Consider the following 19,332-nt stretch of genomic DNA (forward strand, 5'->3'; position numbering starts at 1 on the left):
CTCAGGGAGTTAATTCTTTCTCTTTGCCTTCATTTCTAGGCCTGGGTGAGAACCACCAAGAGAGAGCTAGTGCTGTTGTGCAGTTCCTGCTTGCTGCGGGGCTGTATAATAGAATATAGGGCTGGAAATCTATAGTGCTCCCTCTGTCCTGTGGAGGGCGGCAATACGCCTAGACGCGTAGTCCTCCGGAAACTTACAAGAAGAAGAAGAAGAAGAAGAAGAAGAAGAAGAAGAAGAAGAAGAAGAAGAAGAAGAAGAAGAAGAAGAAGAAGAAGAAGAAGAAGAAGAAGAAGAAGAAGAAGAAGAAGAAGAAGGAAGCGGAAGTAATTTTGATAGCGATGCGGTCGAAAACTTCGGAAGTTGACTATCACAACAATAGATCTATGATCACAACAACAGCAACACAACATCATGTCTATTTTAGGTTAGGGTGGGTTATTATGCATAATGTCTCCACGTGGGTTATGGTTATGTTATAACAACATTTAGGTGATGACGATATCTGGCGTTGATGATTGGCCAACTTAACTAACTAACGTCAGGGCGTGGGGGGAAGACGCAGACAGTAGCCATGGGTAGCTAGCTAGCTAACATGTCCAGTCAGGTTTAAGTCAGTGCCTCCTGTAAAAAAAGAGACAACAGGTATTCAACATGTTGTTGAGTAAAGTGTGACAATCTACACCAACATGATGAAGGACATTATTATAGAGGAGCAAGAGAAGGACACCCTCCTAGATGCATTGCCAGATTCCCAAGTTTCGTCGGTAAGTTATAATAATAATGCTACACAAGGCTAGCTAACATAGTTTGTCAACACTAACGTTAGCTGATGTTAGAGAACTTGATTTTGACAGCTCTAAATACGAGCATAACACTCATTATTTCTAGATTATGCTATGTTTTAAGTGTTTTTTTTTATAAACCAAACTAGTTAACGTTTAGCATTAGATATCCTTAGCTAAATTAAGATTGTTTCTAATCCTAAATTTGATATTATCGAGAGCCCATTTTGTGCAACGTCGCGTTAGCTAACGCTAATGGCTATCTTTAATTATTTGGAATGACATTATGCTCAGTAGGCGTATTCAGTTAGCATTAGCCCTCTTGTGGATACCATTTGAACGTGTGTATGAATATGGTTAGCAGGTCGAGAGAGATGGACTGCTCTTCAATCTTCCCTAATTTCCACAACTTCAGGCTCCTAGTAGCAGCATAAGACCGAAGACTGCTGCTGACGTTGCCACCAGGCCTGTTGAAAAGCGAGGACCTTACATCATGTCCAAAGCTCCAGCAATTCACCTCAAACTACGTAAGTGCTCTCTTGTCTCATAGGTTATGTGTCATAAGTCATAACTGCCAGTGTTCTAAACAGACACTTGTCATTGCTTCATATAACACAGTAGTCATCATTTGAATATAGCCATAATTGTTGTTTTAACTAGTTCTGCTGTGTTTTCCAGGATTTTCTTCTTAGTTTAAAGTCTCCCAGAATAATGTAATCGTGCTAAATGTAACAAATTGTCCCCCAAAATGTGCATTTTAACTACAACAATACAAGCCGGTGACATTATTGTTTTGGGATTACTTGCGATTATGAAAAGGAACAAGGAAGCATACTAGGACCGCTACTGTTCCTAATTTATCCAAATGACATGTCGTCAGCTTGTGACTGCAACTTGTTCCTGTTAGCGGACGACTCAGCCCTGCTGGTCTCTGACAAGAACAAACTTGTTATTACAGGTTGAAAAAACCCTCAGCTCTGAACTAGGCAGAATCTGCACCTGGCTCGCTGATAACAAACTATCATTACACATGGGTAAAACAGAGTCCATTCTCTTCGGTTCAAATAACAAACTCAGCAAGACCGATGGCTTCTCTGTTACAGTGGGTGACAATATTGGCACAAGGAAAGATGAAATTACATACCTAGGTTCCATCCTAGAGGCAAATCTTTCCTGTGACAAAATGGCATCCAATGTAATAAAAAAAAGTCAACCAACGAACTAGATTCTTGTACCGGATCTCCTCTCTGGTAAACAAGAATACCCTGAAGACTCTGGCAGGAGCACTCATTCAAGGGTACTATGACTATGCTTGCACCTCATGGTACCAAAGCACCTCAAAGGCTCTAAAAACAAAATTACAAACATCACAAAACAAACTGGTCAGACTACTACTTGACCTTACTACTAGAACCCACCTCACCCCTACCCACTTTGACAACCTAGGATGGCTTAGTGTCAGTAGATGACAGAGTACAGCAACTTGCAATGGGCCTGGTCTACAAGATACACTACACGACTAAGGTACCCATGTACAACAAAATACTTCCCAAAGGTCAGTGAATAACACAACACCAGAGGGAGCTCCACAAATCATGTTAAACTAGGGCTGGGCGATTAATCGATATTATCGATTAATTCGAATGAATGATTTAGGACGATTTTATTTATTTTAATTTTTTTGAGTCACCTTTTATTTTACAAAAAGTGATGTTTGGTGAAAGTTAGATTTGCACTTTATTAGGGCGGCTAAGTGGCGCAGTAGGCTAGGCGCTCGCCACTAACGCAGGATATGCTGGGTTCGAGCCCAGCTCTCGGCGTTGCTTCCGGCTTGGCTGGTCGTTCATACTAATACAATTGGCAGTATTAGGGGGTGGGGATCGGACGTTGTGGACTTCTACAGGTCGGTTGGTGCGCCTGTACAGCAGAATCAGGAAGCAACGGGGGCAGCATGAGCCTCCCACGCGTTACTCCTCGCCACTGAGACATCGCGCTGTACAGGTGAAAAGATGCGACAGCTGCCTCCTCGTGTACCGGAGGGGACACGTGATGCAAGGCTTGGTCCACATTGCAGCCGACCAGTGGGAGGCATGGTCTAACAACGTTCGAGACAGGGGAGGGTAGAATTGGATAATACAAAATTGGGATGGGAGAAAAATAGAAAATGGGGAGAAAAAGTAGATAAAAAAAAAAGATTTGCACTTTATTAATCCCAATAGGGAAATTCATTCTTGTTTGATGATCAAGAGGCACCTTTTATTTGTTTTAAGTGAAGTTTGGTGAAAAGCAAGTTATTGCACGACTACGGTATTAATCCCAATAGGGACATTCATCTTTGTTTGATAATTTGTGTGATGACGCTAACGCTCACGAGAGGTCCCCGAGTGAAGAGGCACGCTCGTTTTGAGCTACGTCCTCCCCCTTCATCGTCAGAATCCCACTGAGGATATAAACATACCCAAGGAGGGGCGGCTAGGTGGCGCAGTGGGCAAGGCGCTCGCCACCAACGCAGGACATGCTGGGTTCGAGCCCAGCTCTCGGCGTTGTTACCAGCTTGGCTGGTCGTTCATACTAATACAATTGGCAGTATTAGGGGGTGGGAAGCTGGTGGGTGGGGATCGGACGTTGTGGACAGCGACTCCTACAGGTCGGTTGGTGTGCCTGCGCAGTAGAATCAGGAAGTGACGAGGGCGGCGTGTCCCTCCCACGCAGACCCTCACCGCTGAGAGATCGCGCTGTGCAGGTGAAAAGATGCGACGGCTGCCTCCTCGAGTACCGGAGGGGACACGTGATGCAAGGCGTCGTCCACATTGCAGCCGGCTTGTGGGAGGCATGGCCTAACAACGTTCGAGACAGGGGAGGGTAGAATTGGACAATACGAAATTGGGGACGGGAGAAACATTTTAAAATGGGGAGAAAAAGTAGGGGGGGGGGGGAAACATACCCAAGGAGAAAGGGAAAGGGTTTACCCGCCCACCCTCGCGTAAAATACGAAAATATGAGGTGAAATCACTGAGCGGCGCCATTAGCAGCAAGCTGTGTTTACAATGAAAGACACCCACAACCGTGTGCTCCTTTTCACCATGAACAAACAACATAGCAGCTAGCTACCAACCGTGGGCCTGTTCAAAAGGCACGTTCACCCGCAGACCCGAAAGTCTCTGTTTCATAGGCGAAAGACTTTTCGTCAGCCATGTCTTTCACTTATCACGTGAAAAAGCACACAGACTGAGTGAAAGAGAGGGGCAGAGCCCTTGGCTATGTGCTATGTACATTGCAAGCTAACATGATAGCAACGCCAATTGTGAATTCAGATTATGCCTGTTTTTAAAAAGGCGTGTTCGCACATGAACCTCACAACTCCCCCACACACAAGAGAACACCACCGTCAACTTTAGCTGTTACAACAGACAAACAACGGGCCCTCATTACTTATTTCATACGAGGGCTACCCCAAAATACACAGTCAATCAACTAGGGCTGACCTTCGAAGCCTTTTTTGGCAATCGAAGCTTCGGGGCCGAGCTTCGATTTTAATTCGAAGCTTCGATTTTTTTTTTTTTTTTTTTTATATCTATGTTGTGGGACTTGTACAGCACTTTTGTAAACTTTGTTGTTTTTAAATATGCTCTATAAATAAAGTGGGTTGGATTAATTAATTAAGTACCCCCTTTCGTGACTGTGACGCATCCAACAAGGTTTCACTCGGCTGTGTGATTTAATTCAAGGTGGATCGCTGTTGTCGTTTGAACAACTTCAGATTTCATGGGAACTACCAATCCCCCAAATCAAGAATGTTTAAGATGAATGAAGTAAGATTTTGATTATTTGAAATATGGCCTGTGTAGACTAAACTATGCACAGAATTATGTCAGTCTACAAGGTCCGGATTCTACATGGTCCGGCAATGTAGACCTTGTAGACTCCACTACAGACCAATTATCAGTGAATGTTCATGCATTTTTAAGAAGGGCTACTTCCACAAAAAAACAAAGAACTCACCAAAACATCTCAGTAGCACCTTATCTAAATGTTCTATTTCATATATGGAGATTCATATTTATTTATGTATTGCATGCATTTCTACATTTTATTTCCTATTTTGTTTATTCATCCCAGTATCTTTCTTTCTTATGTGTCGAATTCTACAAGGCGCGCGCGCGCGCACGCACGCACACACACACACACACACACACACCTACACCTACACACCTACACACACACACACACACACACACTTACATTTAGTCATTTAGCTGACGCTTTTATCCAAAGCGACTTACAAGTTCTGTACGACAAGACAGCAAGAAGGGTACAACTCTATCAGCTGAGTAACAATGTTCATCAAAGTGTTGCGTGTTACAGTGTAGGTTAGTTTATTAGGACAAGTGCATGACAGTAAGGTTAGTCACGGTTAGATTTTTTATTTTTTTTTATCATTTCAGATAATGGTTGAAGAAGTGAGTCTTTAGTCGACGGCGAAAGATTGGACGGGATTCGGCTGTCCTAACTGGGATGGGTAGTTCACGCACACACACACACACAAATCGAAGTAAATTTCTTTTTTAGACATTTTTTTTTTTTTTTTTTAAACTTCGATTATTTTTTTAATGTTCGAAGCTAGTGCCATCGAACGAAGCTTCGAAGTATTTAAGACAGCCCTACAATCAACACATGCTTGTTACAAACAAAAACTTGTCACTCCTTTAGAGGGACCTTTTTATTTAACGTAGTATTTCGAGGAGGGGGGAAGAACAAGGGGTAAGATGACAAAGGCAGGAGAAAGAGCTTTTTATGTAATGGGGAAGAGGGGCAGCTAGTGTAGCCCCTCGCCCGTCCTACTCGTTTTGCGCTACCTTCCCGTCACGCGCCTAGTCAGAACTTTCACCAAATCGATATAACGCATCCATAAAACGGTTTATATCCCCCCACCCACCCAACCTCACGTAAAGTGAAGAGACACACGAGGTGAAAATGGCGGGTGGCTTCCAGCCGTGTGTTGCCCTTCCCCAAGCGAACCAACACGCGAGCATATCGCATATGCGCGTGCCATCGCTTAGGAAAAAACAACAGCGTGCTAGCCGCGAGCCCTAGGTCCAAGTTTCATCTAAGACTTGGCCACACGAGCACTAGCGGCTCCTATTCACAAGCAAGAATTTGCCCCGTAACACTCATACTCTCTACGTCGAGGTATACACAACACGCTCAGTGAAACGTTTACACGCTGCTTCAATAAAAACCTGCCCCTCTTAAGAGGGTATTTTTATCGAAGGAAACATAGTTGTTTTAGGGGGAATATGGGGGTTTGGTGTACCAGAGAGAGAAAACAGAGGGAGAGAGAGATGAAGGAAGAAGGGGAGGGGGGATACAGCCTGCCGGGCATGGTGCTTTCCCCTCGGGTTGAGCTCCACTGCACTCCACCGCAGCATCTCTCTCCATGCTTACATCTCGCGTCACTCGCATTTTGGTGTCGGAGCTCTTTTTAATTGAGCACTGACCTCGTCAGCGAGGCACCGGAGATGAAACCCCCCTCCCCTCCATGCAACATCTGTGATGTGCTGGTAGGGGACATAGGGCCCACTCCGGCACCAGCATTTCCACAGAGACCGGGGGACTTGAACCCCGCGGCCCGCACGTACTCTTCCTCCTACTACCGACTAGGGGTGGGAATCGCCAGAGACCTCACGATACGATAGTATCGCAATACTAAAACGCTGAGTATTGCGAAAATTATTATTATTATTATTATAATTTTTTTGATCAAATTTTATTTATTACCTTTTTTCAATTGCAAAGTAAAACTGTCAACATGTTTTATCTAATAAAATAAAGTTCAGTCTGTTCATCTCACTTAAATCATTTTTATTGCAGAACATGGTATTTTATCAAGCAGACAGATGTAAACACTGTAATCTGTGTTGCATGTACCTGACAAACAACTGTTTGTATTACAGTCATATTCCAACTTAACTGAATGCATGTGTGTGTGTGTGGACTACTGTACTATTACAGGTATTGAAATGAACAATGCAACTTCCTTATACAAAAAATAAAATATATATATATATATATTTTTTTATGAATAATTAAATATCTATAATTGGTGTCCCTGTATCGATACAGTATCGCCACGCAAAGTATCGCGATACTACTACGTATCAATTTTTTCCCCCACCCCTACTACCGACCACCCGTCCTGCCTGCTTCACCACCGGGAGCAACGGCGGGAGCAAGCAGGCGGAGAGCTTGTGCTGCACTCGTCTGCCATCAGAGAGACCGCGCCCGTTCTTGTCGGGGGTCCGTTCGATGTCGACGCCGGAGCCACCTCTCACGAACGGCGGAGGCTGGGAGAAGGGAGTTCTGGTGGAACCGCCCCGACCACCAGCCACAGCTGCTCACCGAATGACGGGAGCAAGCGGCGGCGGGGGGCCGGAGGGCCTTCTCACTGAAGAGGGGCTCTCAACGGTCTCTGGACGGTACGCACCCAGCTCTGAGCGCCACCGAGGCTCGCCCTCTCACCACGAACGTGGGACTAGGGAACCCCCGCGGCGCATAGAGGAGGTTGTGACGGAAATTGTTGGTGATGCCATCCTCGGGGGATCCGAAAAACAGCAACCACAGAGAATAACTAAGCTAAAAGCCACTTGCATGCCGTGTGCGTATAGCGAAAGACTTCCTGAAGTGAAAGAATTGGGAAGGTGGAGTACGGTCACGCCCCTCGCTTATATGCATATGGGCGGAAGGGGCGTGGCCGGGCAAGTAAAGGTGCAAGTAGCGGAATTCTTTCAAGGTCACTTTTAGGTGACAGGGACATCCCATTATAGGGAGCAGACCGCGAACCAAAAGATGAAATGTAACATGGTTGCTGAGAGGATGGGGGGTGGGGTTACAATAGAGGATTCCGATTACATACTAGTTACATGCATAAAGAGAATTCGATTTTGTTCAAACTGTTAAGTGTGTTAAACTATGTAAGTGCTCTCTTGTCTCATAGGTTATGTGTTATAAACAGACATGTGTCGTTGCTTCATATAACACAGTAGTCACTTGAATGCAGCCATAATTGTTGTTTTAACTAGTTCTGCTTTGTTTTCCACACTTTTCTTTTTAGAGAAGCACAGGGAGATGGCCCGGAAAGCGCTGAAAAAGAAAGGCCTTGTATCTGGTGGTCCGGTCATGAATCAGCCCAGACAAGGAGTCAAGAGGTGAGGCAGGGAAGCATCCTTGAAATCCAGATTGGGCAGATCACATGATGGATTTAGATATATATGGATTAGATATCTGCGTGATTTCAAGTTCTTCTTGTTTCCATTTTTAGACCAGTGAAATTTAACAAGGGCTATGCGTCTCTGAGCCAGCATGCTGAAGATACTCTGGTTGCTTTGGAGTCAGACAGGTAACACCATGCTTCTTACAAAGGACTCCATTACATTGTAAAGTAAACTCTTCACTATTTTGCCAAGTGATCCATGTTGATTACTGTTATGGATGCACTTGTACCACTCAATGTCAAGCCTTAGAGGCCCCATGGAATCAAAATAGATGGTATTTTAGAGTTTGTAATTTCCTGGAAAATTATTTTTAAAATGTTGAGTCATCCTGCACACAGGGGCTTTTCTAATTTTGCGTCCAATTAAATGCTTTCTAGAATGACATTTACAGCACATTGTAACTAAGCTAGCAATCAGCCTCTTAACAAATGTTCAATGTTAGCTTGCTAGTTAATGTTACTAATGTTGCGTAACGTTGCTAACCTATGTTGCTAACATTAGCTTACTAGCTAATGGGTTGACCGTCAGCACTATTGGCTACTGTATGCCAACCAAATGTTTTTACAGGAAACAGATAAATATGTGGAATCAAATAGTATTCTGCTAGCTATTTCATGGGGACTTTAAAGCTGAACCATTGGCAGATGCAATGCACCGATTCAGTCCATTACTTTGACTGAACACTACAGTAGTAAAGCGTATTTTGGGGTCATTGGACACAAATGAATTTAGATAGTATAATAAATCTTTCTCAATTAGAGAGTTCTAATATCCGTTTAGCATGGTATTGTAGTATTGAGGACATGTTCTTATACCTATCTATATTTAGCATGGTATTGGCCCAATATCTGGTACCAATATTGGTGCATCACTATTTCTATTTCCTATGTTCATTTTGAAATGACAAGACAGTGGCTGTTGTAACCATGTGTTGTTGTTGTGTTGTATTTGCTCCGTAGTGACAACGAGATCGATTTTGAGCAGTGTTCCTCAGGATACTCTTCCGCTGAGGTAAGTTAGCGTCATAGAACATTCTGATGGGCTTGGAATCATGTTGCATAATGAAAAACATAATCATTTTAATGTGGATGGTAAATGGACTGCATTTATGTAGGTCTTTTATCCAAAGCGCTTCACAACTTATGCCTCACATCCACCCATTCACTCACACATTCATACACAGACGGCGGAGGTGACCATGCAAGGTGCCAACCTGGGCCCTATTCCCCGTACCTGGTTCAACTAAGTCGATCAAAAGTCCCATTAGCCAGATTCAATAAACCCGATGTTTGAATCCAGGCCTTCCCTGTTCCTCGAAGGCGCATTCACTCTCGTTAATTCGAACTAGACTTGATACTCAGGATAATGCGCGCGGCTGCCTCACCTGAAAAGACAGCATGTGTCGATCTCAGAAATCCTAATTTTTCGAACGCATTGATTGATTGATTGATTGATTGAAAACTTTATAACAGATTGCAGAATGGGTACAATACAGTACGGCTCAATAGCCTCGCCGACAAGTTAAATGCATATCTATAGGCTAATTTTAAGTCCCTCATTACCCCAATCAATCAGATTATATTTCTTTAAATGTAGGCTTAATGGAATGAATAATCGAATGAGATCTTGCTAGCGAAAATAATTAGTTCAACTCTTTCAGAATAAGTAGATAAAAACAAGCCCAAAGAGTATTAATTGATACGAATTAATAGATACTTATGAGGATATCTGTACTGTATGAGCTTAGGTATCATGTACTATATAAATACATGGTTCCCAAAGTTTCAAGGCACGACCCCGAAATAACGTGTCAGAGAGGCTTGGAGGCTATACAGTTTCACTATTAATCAGGTTGTAATCAGTTTCGGACATCATCCATACATGCATTGAATGGATTAACCTTTGGTTTATACCAGTGACACCAGTCATGTTCATCACCCTCTTGTTCATCATCAGATAACAGTGCTTGAACAGATAAATGCATTTTCTCAAATTCATTCATCAAAACGTCAAAGGCTTGCTCATTCAACTTTTCTCAAGTCACGTCCATGTCATCAAATCAGTCAAACAGCGCATCTCCTCAGACATTTTAATCCCAGTTACAATATCACAATAACGTGTGAGTGACAGTGATACAATTCAACAATCCACAGATTCAGATTCTCGTAATTCACATCCACAATCCACACATAAAGACGCTTCAATTTAAGCTTGAATGAAACATAATCCAGGCGCTCCGTTAAGCAAATACATCCACAGCGGAGAATATGAAACGAATCAGTGCCAAACGCCCGATATAGGTTTCATTCATTAAAAATATCCCTGCGCGATTCACATTTGCAATGCTCCGTTATTAAAATAACCACATAGTGTGTGTCACGACTCGCGGCCATCGTATATGACGTGCATTATTTAGGACAAAGTAAATCCATAGGCTGAATATGATTTATTATCAGCATTTTAGGTATATTATTTTACATTTCAAAAGCCCCCTCTAGAAAAACGAAGCACAAAAACATCATTCGGAATGGTATAATGGGATCTGTGGGAATTTTTTTTTGCGAGGCCATGGCCAGTTTATCCAGCTAACTGAACTAAACTCTGCGCTGGAGCATGTTCAAACTTTCTGATCTGTTGCCATAGTGATTTAGACAATCGCGCTTCGGGGAACCGAAATGTCTGGCTTATACAAGTTATCCTGAAAACTATCCGGCTAACTCAGTTAGCCAGGTACGAGGAACAGGGCCCTGCTCGTTGGGAGCAGTTAGGGGTTAAGGGTCTTGCTCAAGGACACTTTGACACACTGCCGGGAGGGCAGTTAGCCCATCTGTCAACAATCTGTTTTCCAGTCTCCCAGATTAATGTAATCGTGCTAAATGTAACAAATTGTCTCCCAAAATGTGCATTTAACTACAACAATACAAGCCGATGACATTATTGTTTTGGGATTACTTGCTATTATGAAAAGGAACAGGGCTGCTTAGATGGGGGGTGGGGTTACAATAGAGGATTCCGATTACATACTAGTTAAATACATAAAGATAATTCGATTTTGTTCAAACTATTGTTAACACTTTCAGAGCCCTTGCTTAACCTTGATTTACCCGTTGAATGCCACCATCCACTTCAATGTTAGCGTTAAAAACGCCTAATCTATGTTTTAAATTATGGCTATGTGTCTAATCTGCCCGTCGCTTTATCAATGACTCGTTTGCAGTCAACATTGTCGAAGCGGATTGTTTTTTTATCTGTTCATTTTAGTTTTATAGCATTTTGAAAAGCCCTCATTTTCAAGGAAAATATAAAGATTCCATGATAAAAGACATTTACTGGAATATTCTAGAATACACAAAAACGTTGTAATTTTTCGGCCTATTTATGAATCGTTTTCAAATAAACGCTAGATTATCGATAGTATGTGTACGTATGTACGTACGCTATAGACGCGAGCTGAAAAATCGATTATCTTATTTCCTCATCAGCGATCGCGCACACACAGACACATCACACATAGGGCAAACGCTGAGATCTCAGCGAATACAACTCTGATTACCCCAAGACTGGTCAAATAGATTCCTTACCTCAGATCAGATGTTCTCCAAAAAGATTATTCCAATTCCTGATCGCCATTCCAAATATCGATCACGCTTATTGATTGATTATTGGCTGCTGTGAATATATATTCCAGGCTGATTCCCGTCCCGCGATGACTTCCATGTTGATCAGACTTCTTGCCAGCACAAGGGGCCAGCTGGCTCCGCCTCTACATATCTACAGATCCCAGGTCAGTCTAAGCGACTGACCTGCAGTTACACAGGGATAGACGATAGGGGCCGCTTTTTTCCATTCTGAGCTCCTGTAGGGGCTGCTGTACCAACGGGAGACTCGGTTGATGAAATATGATTTCAGATCGCTAATAAAACGATATTTGTCGTCGTGGGCTCTCAGTGGGGGGGCTAATAAAACGATTTATGTTGTCCGTGGCACTGAAAGGGTTAAGTGTGAGCACAGTCAAAGTGTTTTGTTTTGTGATCAGTGTTTATAATTGACCTATCTCAAGCCCCACCCTCTTTCCTTGATCCTCCAACTGTTGCTTCCCTTCTCATGGACAAACGTTGGGAAGCGACACTTGTGATTGGAGAATGAAGAAAACAGTCTGAATGTGGTCCAAATATGTCCAAATATGAGACAATTCAAACTGAATTATAAGGAAATGATGTTCACAAGGTACAGGGATGAGGACAGGATTTGACATTCACGGGTGTTTACATTTTTATTTAATTTCTTTCATGTTTTACATAATATATAGTTTTTGTTTTTTTGTTTTGCATAGATATATATTGGTTTTGTAAGGTTTTAAATTAGTACACTCTTGAGTAGTGGAAAAGGGATAGGATTAAATAAGTGTATACTTCTTACTTCTTTTCGAACATGTAAATTGAGTTATGTTTTGCATTTATTTATTTTATTTTGTTTCCATTTAATTTCTTGATCAATGATTTGTTTTGATTTGATATTGTTTGTATTTATTTACATGTTGGAAATTAAGATTTCAAATCAAAATCATCATCATAATTAGATTAGATTATTAAATGTATAATAACAAAAATAATATACAATGTACAGGTGGTTAAACTATATACAAATTAGTACTACTGAGTGTATGTGTATATATATTAGGGCTGTCCCCGATTAAGGATTTGTATAGTTGACTTGTAGTCGTGAAAATGAGCCGATAGTCGACTATGGAAAAAAAGAAAAATATGAAAAAGTATTTTTTTTTTTATCATTCCATTTGGGCTGTGAGGTGCTTAATGTCTGAAGGAGTCGACGGAAGGCTTCTTGTTCTATGCAAAAGCATGCAATTGGTCCACTGATGGATACATCTTGATATTTGTCTAGTCTAGTGTGTTCATTAGATGGGTGAAATCCTCTTTCAGTGCCTGTTTTCTTAGGCAGTTAGCCTCTGGTATGCGTGCCATTAGGGTTAGCCACGCTTCTAGGCCTCTTTTCTTTTGGAAAGAATGATACAATAAAAAATAAAAAATAATTATAATATTTTTTTTTGCATTCGACTAAGAGGTTGGCAGTCGACTACGGCTCCTTTCGATCGATTAGTCGACTATTCGACTAATCAGGGTCAGCCCTAATATATATATGTATGTATATGCTGTAAATATCAATAAATGTTATAAATAATAATACATTTGATTTATATAGTGCTTTTCTAGAACGCAAAGTCTATATTGAACTTTTGGTATACCTTTGGTTGTATAGCTAACTGGCCATGATATAACCTTTTTTCCCCTCACTCTCCATTTACTTGCAATGGTATTGCAAACAGAGTCAACAAAACCATACTTGTAATACATAAATACAGACAAGGCAATTGTTGTTCATATAATGTTAAACTATATGGGTATAGTATGCAAAATAATCCAGTTGATGGTCATCATATAAACCAGGGGTTCCCAAACTTTTCAGGCCGCGACCCAAAAATATATATATTTTTTTGGGGGATTAAATCACCTCCTGTGGGTCGCGACCCCGACTTTGGGAACCCCTGATATAGACTGCAGAAGTGACATTCATTCCACTTGTCTCCACCGCCTTATCCTCTACTTCACTGTGGCAGCTGCATGATATTTTGCAATAGAAAACATTGTTTCAGCTTGAAGCATTTCTTGGCATTGATGTGTCCACTTCCAAAATAAAACGAATGAAAAGAAACAACAACATAAAACGTAACTTGACGTATTTAATACTTTTTCACCACCAGTTTTGTGATGCAGTATTTAGTGAGATCAGAAAATGCTGTATGCAAATGAGCAGATGTGGTCACCAGAGCAGAGTGTCGTTCAACAAGCTCAAATGTGTCACTCGCTGTTTGCTTTCCCGGTCCGTCCCCTACCGGTTTTCTCACATTACTAGCGTACAACTTGACAATTCCCATCATGCCTTTACAACCACAATGCTGCCTTCCCAGGTCCATCCTGACTTAAGCAGACAGCTGCTAGAGGACGGCTACCGGCTGGACGAGATCCCTGACGATGAGGACTTGGACCTCATTCCTCCCAAAGCCATGGGCTCCTCGTTGTGTTGCTGTGCAGAGGGCCCGTCCTGCTTCACACAGTGAAAGGGGGGTTACTGTTACTGCCGTGACCTGGACACTAACGCTCGGCCCAACGCTGGTTACCCTGGCCTCAGCTGCCCACGGACGAGGCCTCCGAGCACCCCCCCAACCACCGCCCGAGCACGGACCCCTTAATGCTCTAAAGCTAAGCCTCTGTTTATGTAGGGCTATGTGCACCCAAATGACCCAGCACTCATCAAAGCATGGATTGATGTCAGCCCAAGCCTTAGCCACTGTCACCCCCAAAGGTTGACATTTTCTTCTTTTTATAGAACTACATGAAACTTTTAACCCCTGTGACCACACTGAATGGAGTGGCAGGCTTATTCATATATTCTGAGATGCAGTCAATTACCTGCAGGAGAGACGATTGACGTCTTAGCCAGTCTAACCAATAGCCCTGAGCCCGTTCTGTTGTAAAGGGATACGCAATATATGCCTATTATGCCTACTATGTGTTTTTGAGCATCTAAGCACTTTGGTGAAACTGCTTTCACCTTTTTGTCTCTGTGATAAAGTAAGCTTTTTAACTGAGACCACGACGAGAACATTCCCTGACCGTTGTCGTATCTATCGTATCTGCCTCTTTTCTGTGTAGTATCTTATCTTGACTCTTTTCTGTTGTATCTATCTTTTAAAAATCCCTATTTGTTTTTTCTTCATTTATTAAGTTACTGGAATGTGATATCCGACTCAGCCCCTCGGCTTTTGATATTACAATGTTTACTTGATGTTATGTATGGATTCTATACAGTGTCCCGATTTTTTCTCCCAAAAACATCACTTCTCGTAGCCTCTGATACGTCCTGTCTTTGTTCAATTTGTGTGTTGAGGCATTGGATGAATCCTCAGTCATTACCGCACAGGTCCAATATGTCATTAAGGATGAGCACCGCCTACACTAGGATGACAAGCTCGTCATCCACCACCTACACTGACAGCCTCACACTCACAGGGAGGCATGTATGATGTCCCTTAACCTGTTAAGCCTTAAGGTCCCCCTATAGGGTGACCCTGCTTTTCTTTATCATAAATCGATCAATAGAGACCGTATTAGATCCACAATTATCATATCATGGGGTATCATTGGAAAGCCACACTCATTGGCTACAACCCTGTGCAAATATTTTCGAGATCGCCAAATGATTGACGGAGCTAGAGCCCCGGGAGTCGGGGGTGGTAATGTGTACTTTTGCATACTTTGGGGCACGCCTCACATATCGGCATGTAACTCGAGAACCGCTGAACGGATTTTGTCACCTGAAAGGGCAATCGACAGGCAACAAATAGGGCTTTAATTATATCTATATGTTGTATTAAAAGAAATGCACACCCGAGCCACTAGAGGTCGGCAAAGAATTGTCCACATGTGGGCCCTTGGATGTTAAGAGGTTAATGTTTTTAAATATTTTTTTTTGTAGCCAAGAGTAAAGACCATAACCCTATCAAAAACAGTAGTGAACGTGTATATTTTCATTTTTACATGTTTTATACGATTTATTGGAAATACGAATTTATCGGAAAATGCTAATTATCGTAAAACCGCAAGGAAATGACTAAATCCAGATTCAACCCTGCCATTGGAAAGAGGAGCATTTTCCCTATCCATAGATGTATGATTTGGCCATAATAAGGTCAAGTTCAAGGTCAAATATGAATTTATAATTAAAATAGATTATCTAATCTATTAATTACTGTATCTACAAATCCTTCTGTTTAATCATCTTCCCTTTATTCATTTGCTTAGATTTTTGTACATGATCTCAATAAGGTGGTGAATGAGCTCAGTGAGCATTTTCTCGTACCGCGCAGATTTAACATCACCATCAAAGATGCAAAAATAACAATTACAATTTACTCAGCCTAGTAACAGACATATTTCTGAATATTTTAGAATATTTCTGACACTGGAAATACATACCCCCAGGTCCCTAGATGTTCCTAGATACCAAGAACATGCAAATTGACCTTGCAGAAGAAGTGGAGCAATCTTCCATTTACTTAGGCATGTACCTTTGAGGCGAAATATTCCTTAATGAAGGGGAGCTTATAATAGGATCATATTGTACCAAGCTGGCACATCTTGTCTTCTGCTCTCTTTCTCTACACTTTCTCTACACACTGTAAATCATGCTAGTTTTTTTGGTTTTAAAAAGCGGTGCAATGAAGAATGTTTTGCTTTAGTTTAGGAAGAAGAGAGACCTGGATGATTTGTATAGCTTTCTCACCTTGTGTGTGTTTGTGATGGCAAGTGGCTGTCTTTACCAGTGCAGATTAGTGGAGGGATGTGTCGGCAGTGCTTGTGTATGTATGTATATATATATACATATAGATATATATATATAATATATATCACTCGACACCAGTGGTCAGTAACGAGTTGGCTACACTTCACTTCCCTGTACTATGCAACCAGTGGGACAATCAGCTTTTTTTTTACCCAACATTGTTGTGAGAATATACCAAGTGTTACTGAGTGCTAAAGGCAAGAACTTGAAATATTTTGATGTAGAAAACATGTTTTTTTCTATTTGATACCATATATTGTTTTACTGTATTCAATAAAATACACTTTACCCTAACATAAAAAGGGACATATTTTGTATCTTTTAGACAATTTCCTTGAATATGGAATATTGTGAACATTACATTTTCTTGTGCAAAGAAACTAGTCCAAATCTAATTGAAATGATTTATTCAAGAGACTAGTCCAAATATTATTTAAATGATTTATTAAAGAAACTAAACTAGTCTTAATTTAAATGATTTTCTAGCACCTCTTTCTTCACTTGTATTGAAGCAGGCACCACATTTGCAATTACTGAAATAATTTCCTTTGCATGGATATCCCACATCCAAGAGTAGAACACATTTACAAACTGAGAAGTACATAGGTAAGCAGTGTCCCTGCTCATTTAATAAACCTAATTGAATTGCATGTATCCCCCTTGTGACATCACCAAGGGCTATAATTATGAACAGCTTCAAACCATGGCCAAATGACAAGGAGCACATACTGTATGTAACTTTCCCCCAGTGCCTAAATAACATTTCAGACTGCTAAATCCATACATTTTCCATAATATTTTCATTTCCATTTCAAACCGTTATTTAAACTTGAAAGGCAAGTGATGTTTCCCTAATTTACAGTCACGTCGAGAGTACATACAGAAATAAGCACAAAAAAGGCATATAAAATCATAACAATAAGACAAGGCAAGGCAAAAAGTAAGGATTAAATTAAATCAATTCAAACAAATACAACTTTGACAAAGGTTGGAGATCAAGGTTTTAAATTGTGTAACAGGAGAACCTGAAGTGTGCAACCCTTAAATGATCATTTGTGAAATGATTTTATCAATAGAATAGAATAGAAATACTTTATTTATCCTGAGGGAAATTCAGCACTATAGATCACTCACAGTAAACAGTAAACATTTAGGTAGTCAGAAACAAAGTCACCAATAAGAATAAATAATAAAATACGGTCTGGGATATGCATTCTGTTACATTCTAAAATATAAAATATACAGAGATATACAGTAAGTGTACAGTACTAAGTGTAACATTTAAAAAGAAATGTTGATTTAAAAGTAAAAGTCCACGAAGATTATGCCAGATAGTCTTGCCTGCTAACGAAGCAGAGGCAAATGCTCCTCTACATTTAATTGAGACATAATGGGATTTGATTGATTGAAAAGTTTATTAACAGATTGCAGAATGGGTACAGTACAGTACAGCTCAATACATACAATTGTTAAGGGGATGCAGACCAGAGAAAGACTTTCGTCTTGTTTACATCAGGGTCCCCCATTTTCAATTCATCATAAATGTTGGATGTTAGGGGCATACACTGGACTCTCCTTCAGAATACTCAAAAACAGTATGGGATATGTAGTTGACTTCTGAGTGTTATTTTGTCCGGCCCCTGAATAATCATCACTTTCCCAACATTATAAGTTGAGCAGTTAGTTGCAATATATATCAGTGACATTTTCCTGTCCGATTTCTCTATTGACTTCCATAGTAAGTACTGGACAAGAAGAAGTCACTGACGGTTCTTTCCGTCATGGTTTTTACCGGATTCTGTGGATTTATTCCTGTGATGGAGCTGTCAATCCCTGGACTCTGTGGTTAATTGTCCCTTGGTAGGGCATGGGTGTGTGGGCTTGGTTGCACCTGATTCAGTACAGCTGTGCCTAATGGTAGCAGTCTATTTAAGTTTGAATCTTGCAGGGTTAGCTGCTTTCTCATTCCCTTTTGCATTGGCTATATCCTTCAGGCTTTCCTATATTAAAGTGTAGTGCTGTTCTCTGCCCTGTTCAGCATTTAGCCTTTCTTTGTAGCCATTCTGGTTTTAGGCTATACTTGCTTATTTAGCACTTTATTTTCAAGTAGCTGAGCCTTTTCTTGTAGTGTGTTTCTTTTCACTGCAGTTTTCTTTTGTTTCCTTTTGAACTGTCATTAGTCCACTACTACACATAAACTCCTCTATGGAGGTTTATTGTTATTTAAGTTATTTGTATAAACTCTGTTATTAGGAGGTGCCTTTATGGCTTATTTCAGTTTTTCTATAATTCCTCTTTATTGAGTGTTTTTTTCGACTTGATTTATTTTCTTTAATACTCTTTTGAGGCTTCCAGCTGTCAAGGTTGGTTTTTGTTTACTTTTCCCCTTCTTAAATGAATGTCTGCTTAGCAGTTTAGTGGTTATTTATATGAACTTAGAGTCCCTATTATTTGTTAGTGACCCAAACACACACAGCCCTCACAGCCTTCGCTTATAGTGACAGGAAGGACTATGTATATGTATTACACATGGGCAAAACAGAGTCCATTCTCTTCGGTTCAAATAACAAACTCAGCAAGACCGACGGCTTCTCAGTTACAGTGGGTGACAATATTATCACAAGGAAAGATGAAATTACCTACCTGGGTTCCATCCTAGAGGCTAATCTTTCCTGTGACAAAATGGCATCCAATGTAATAAAAAAAGTCAACCAACGAACGCGATTCTTGTACCGGATCTCCTCTCTGGTAAACAAGAATACCCTGAAGACTGGCAGCCTGCCAGTGGCAGGAGCACTCATTCAAGGGTACTACGACTATGCTTGCACCTCATGGTACCAAAGCACCTCAAAGGCACT

General features: G+C 41.0%; 1 protein-coding gene across 1 annotated transcript; it reads left to right on the forward strand.

The window, feature by feature from the left end:
- The first annotated feature begins 255 nt into the window (after nucleotides 1-255).
- Nucleotides 256-16,767, forward strand: fam219b (family with sequence similarity 219 member B). The gene is made up of 6 exons (XM_084337457.1): nucleotides 256-764; nucleotides 1,198-1,309; nucleotides 7,894-7,987; nucleotides 8,101-8,178; nucleotides 9,013-9,064; nucleotides 14,040-16,767. The coding sequence occupies exons 1-6, from the start codon at nucleotides 687-689 to the stop codon at nucleotides 14,187-14,189; spliced, it is 564 nt and encodes a 187-aa protein (XP_084193583.1). The 5' UTR covers nucleotides 256-686; the 3' UTR covers nucleotides 14,190-16,767.
- Nucleotides 16,768-19,332: the final 2,565 nt, after the last annotated feature.

This window comes from Notolepis coatsorum, assembly GCF_963971535.1.
Source record: "Notolepis coatsorum genome assembly, chromosome: 20".
Lineage (NCBI taxonomy): Eukaryota > Metazoa > Chordata > Actinopteri > Aulopiformes > Paralepididae > Notolepis > Notolepis coatsorum.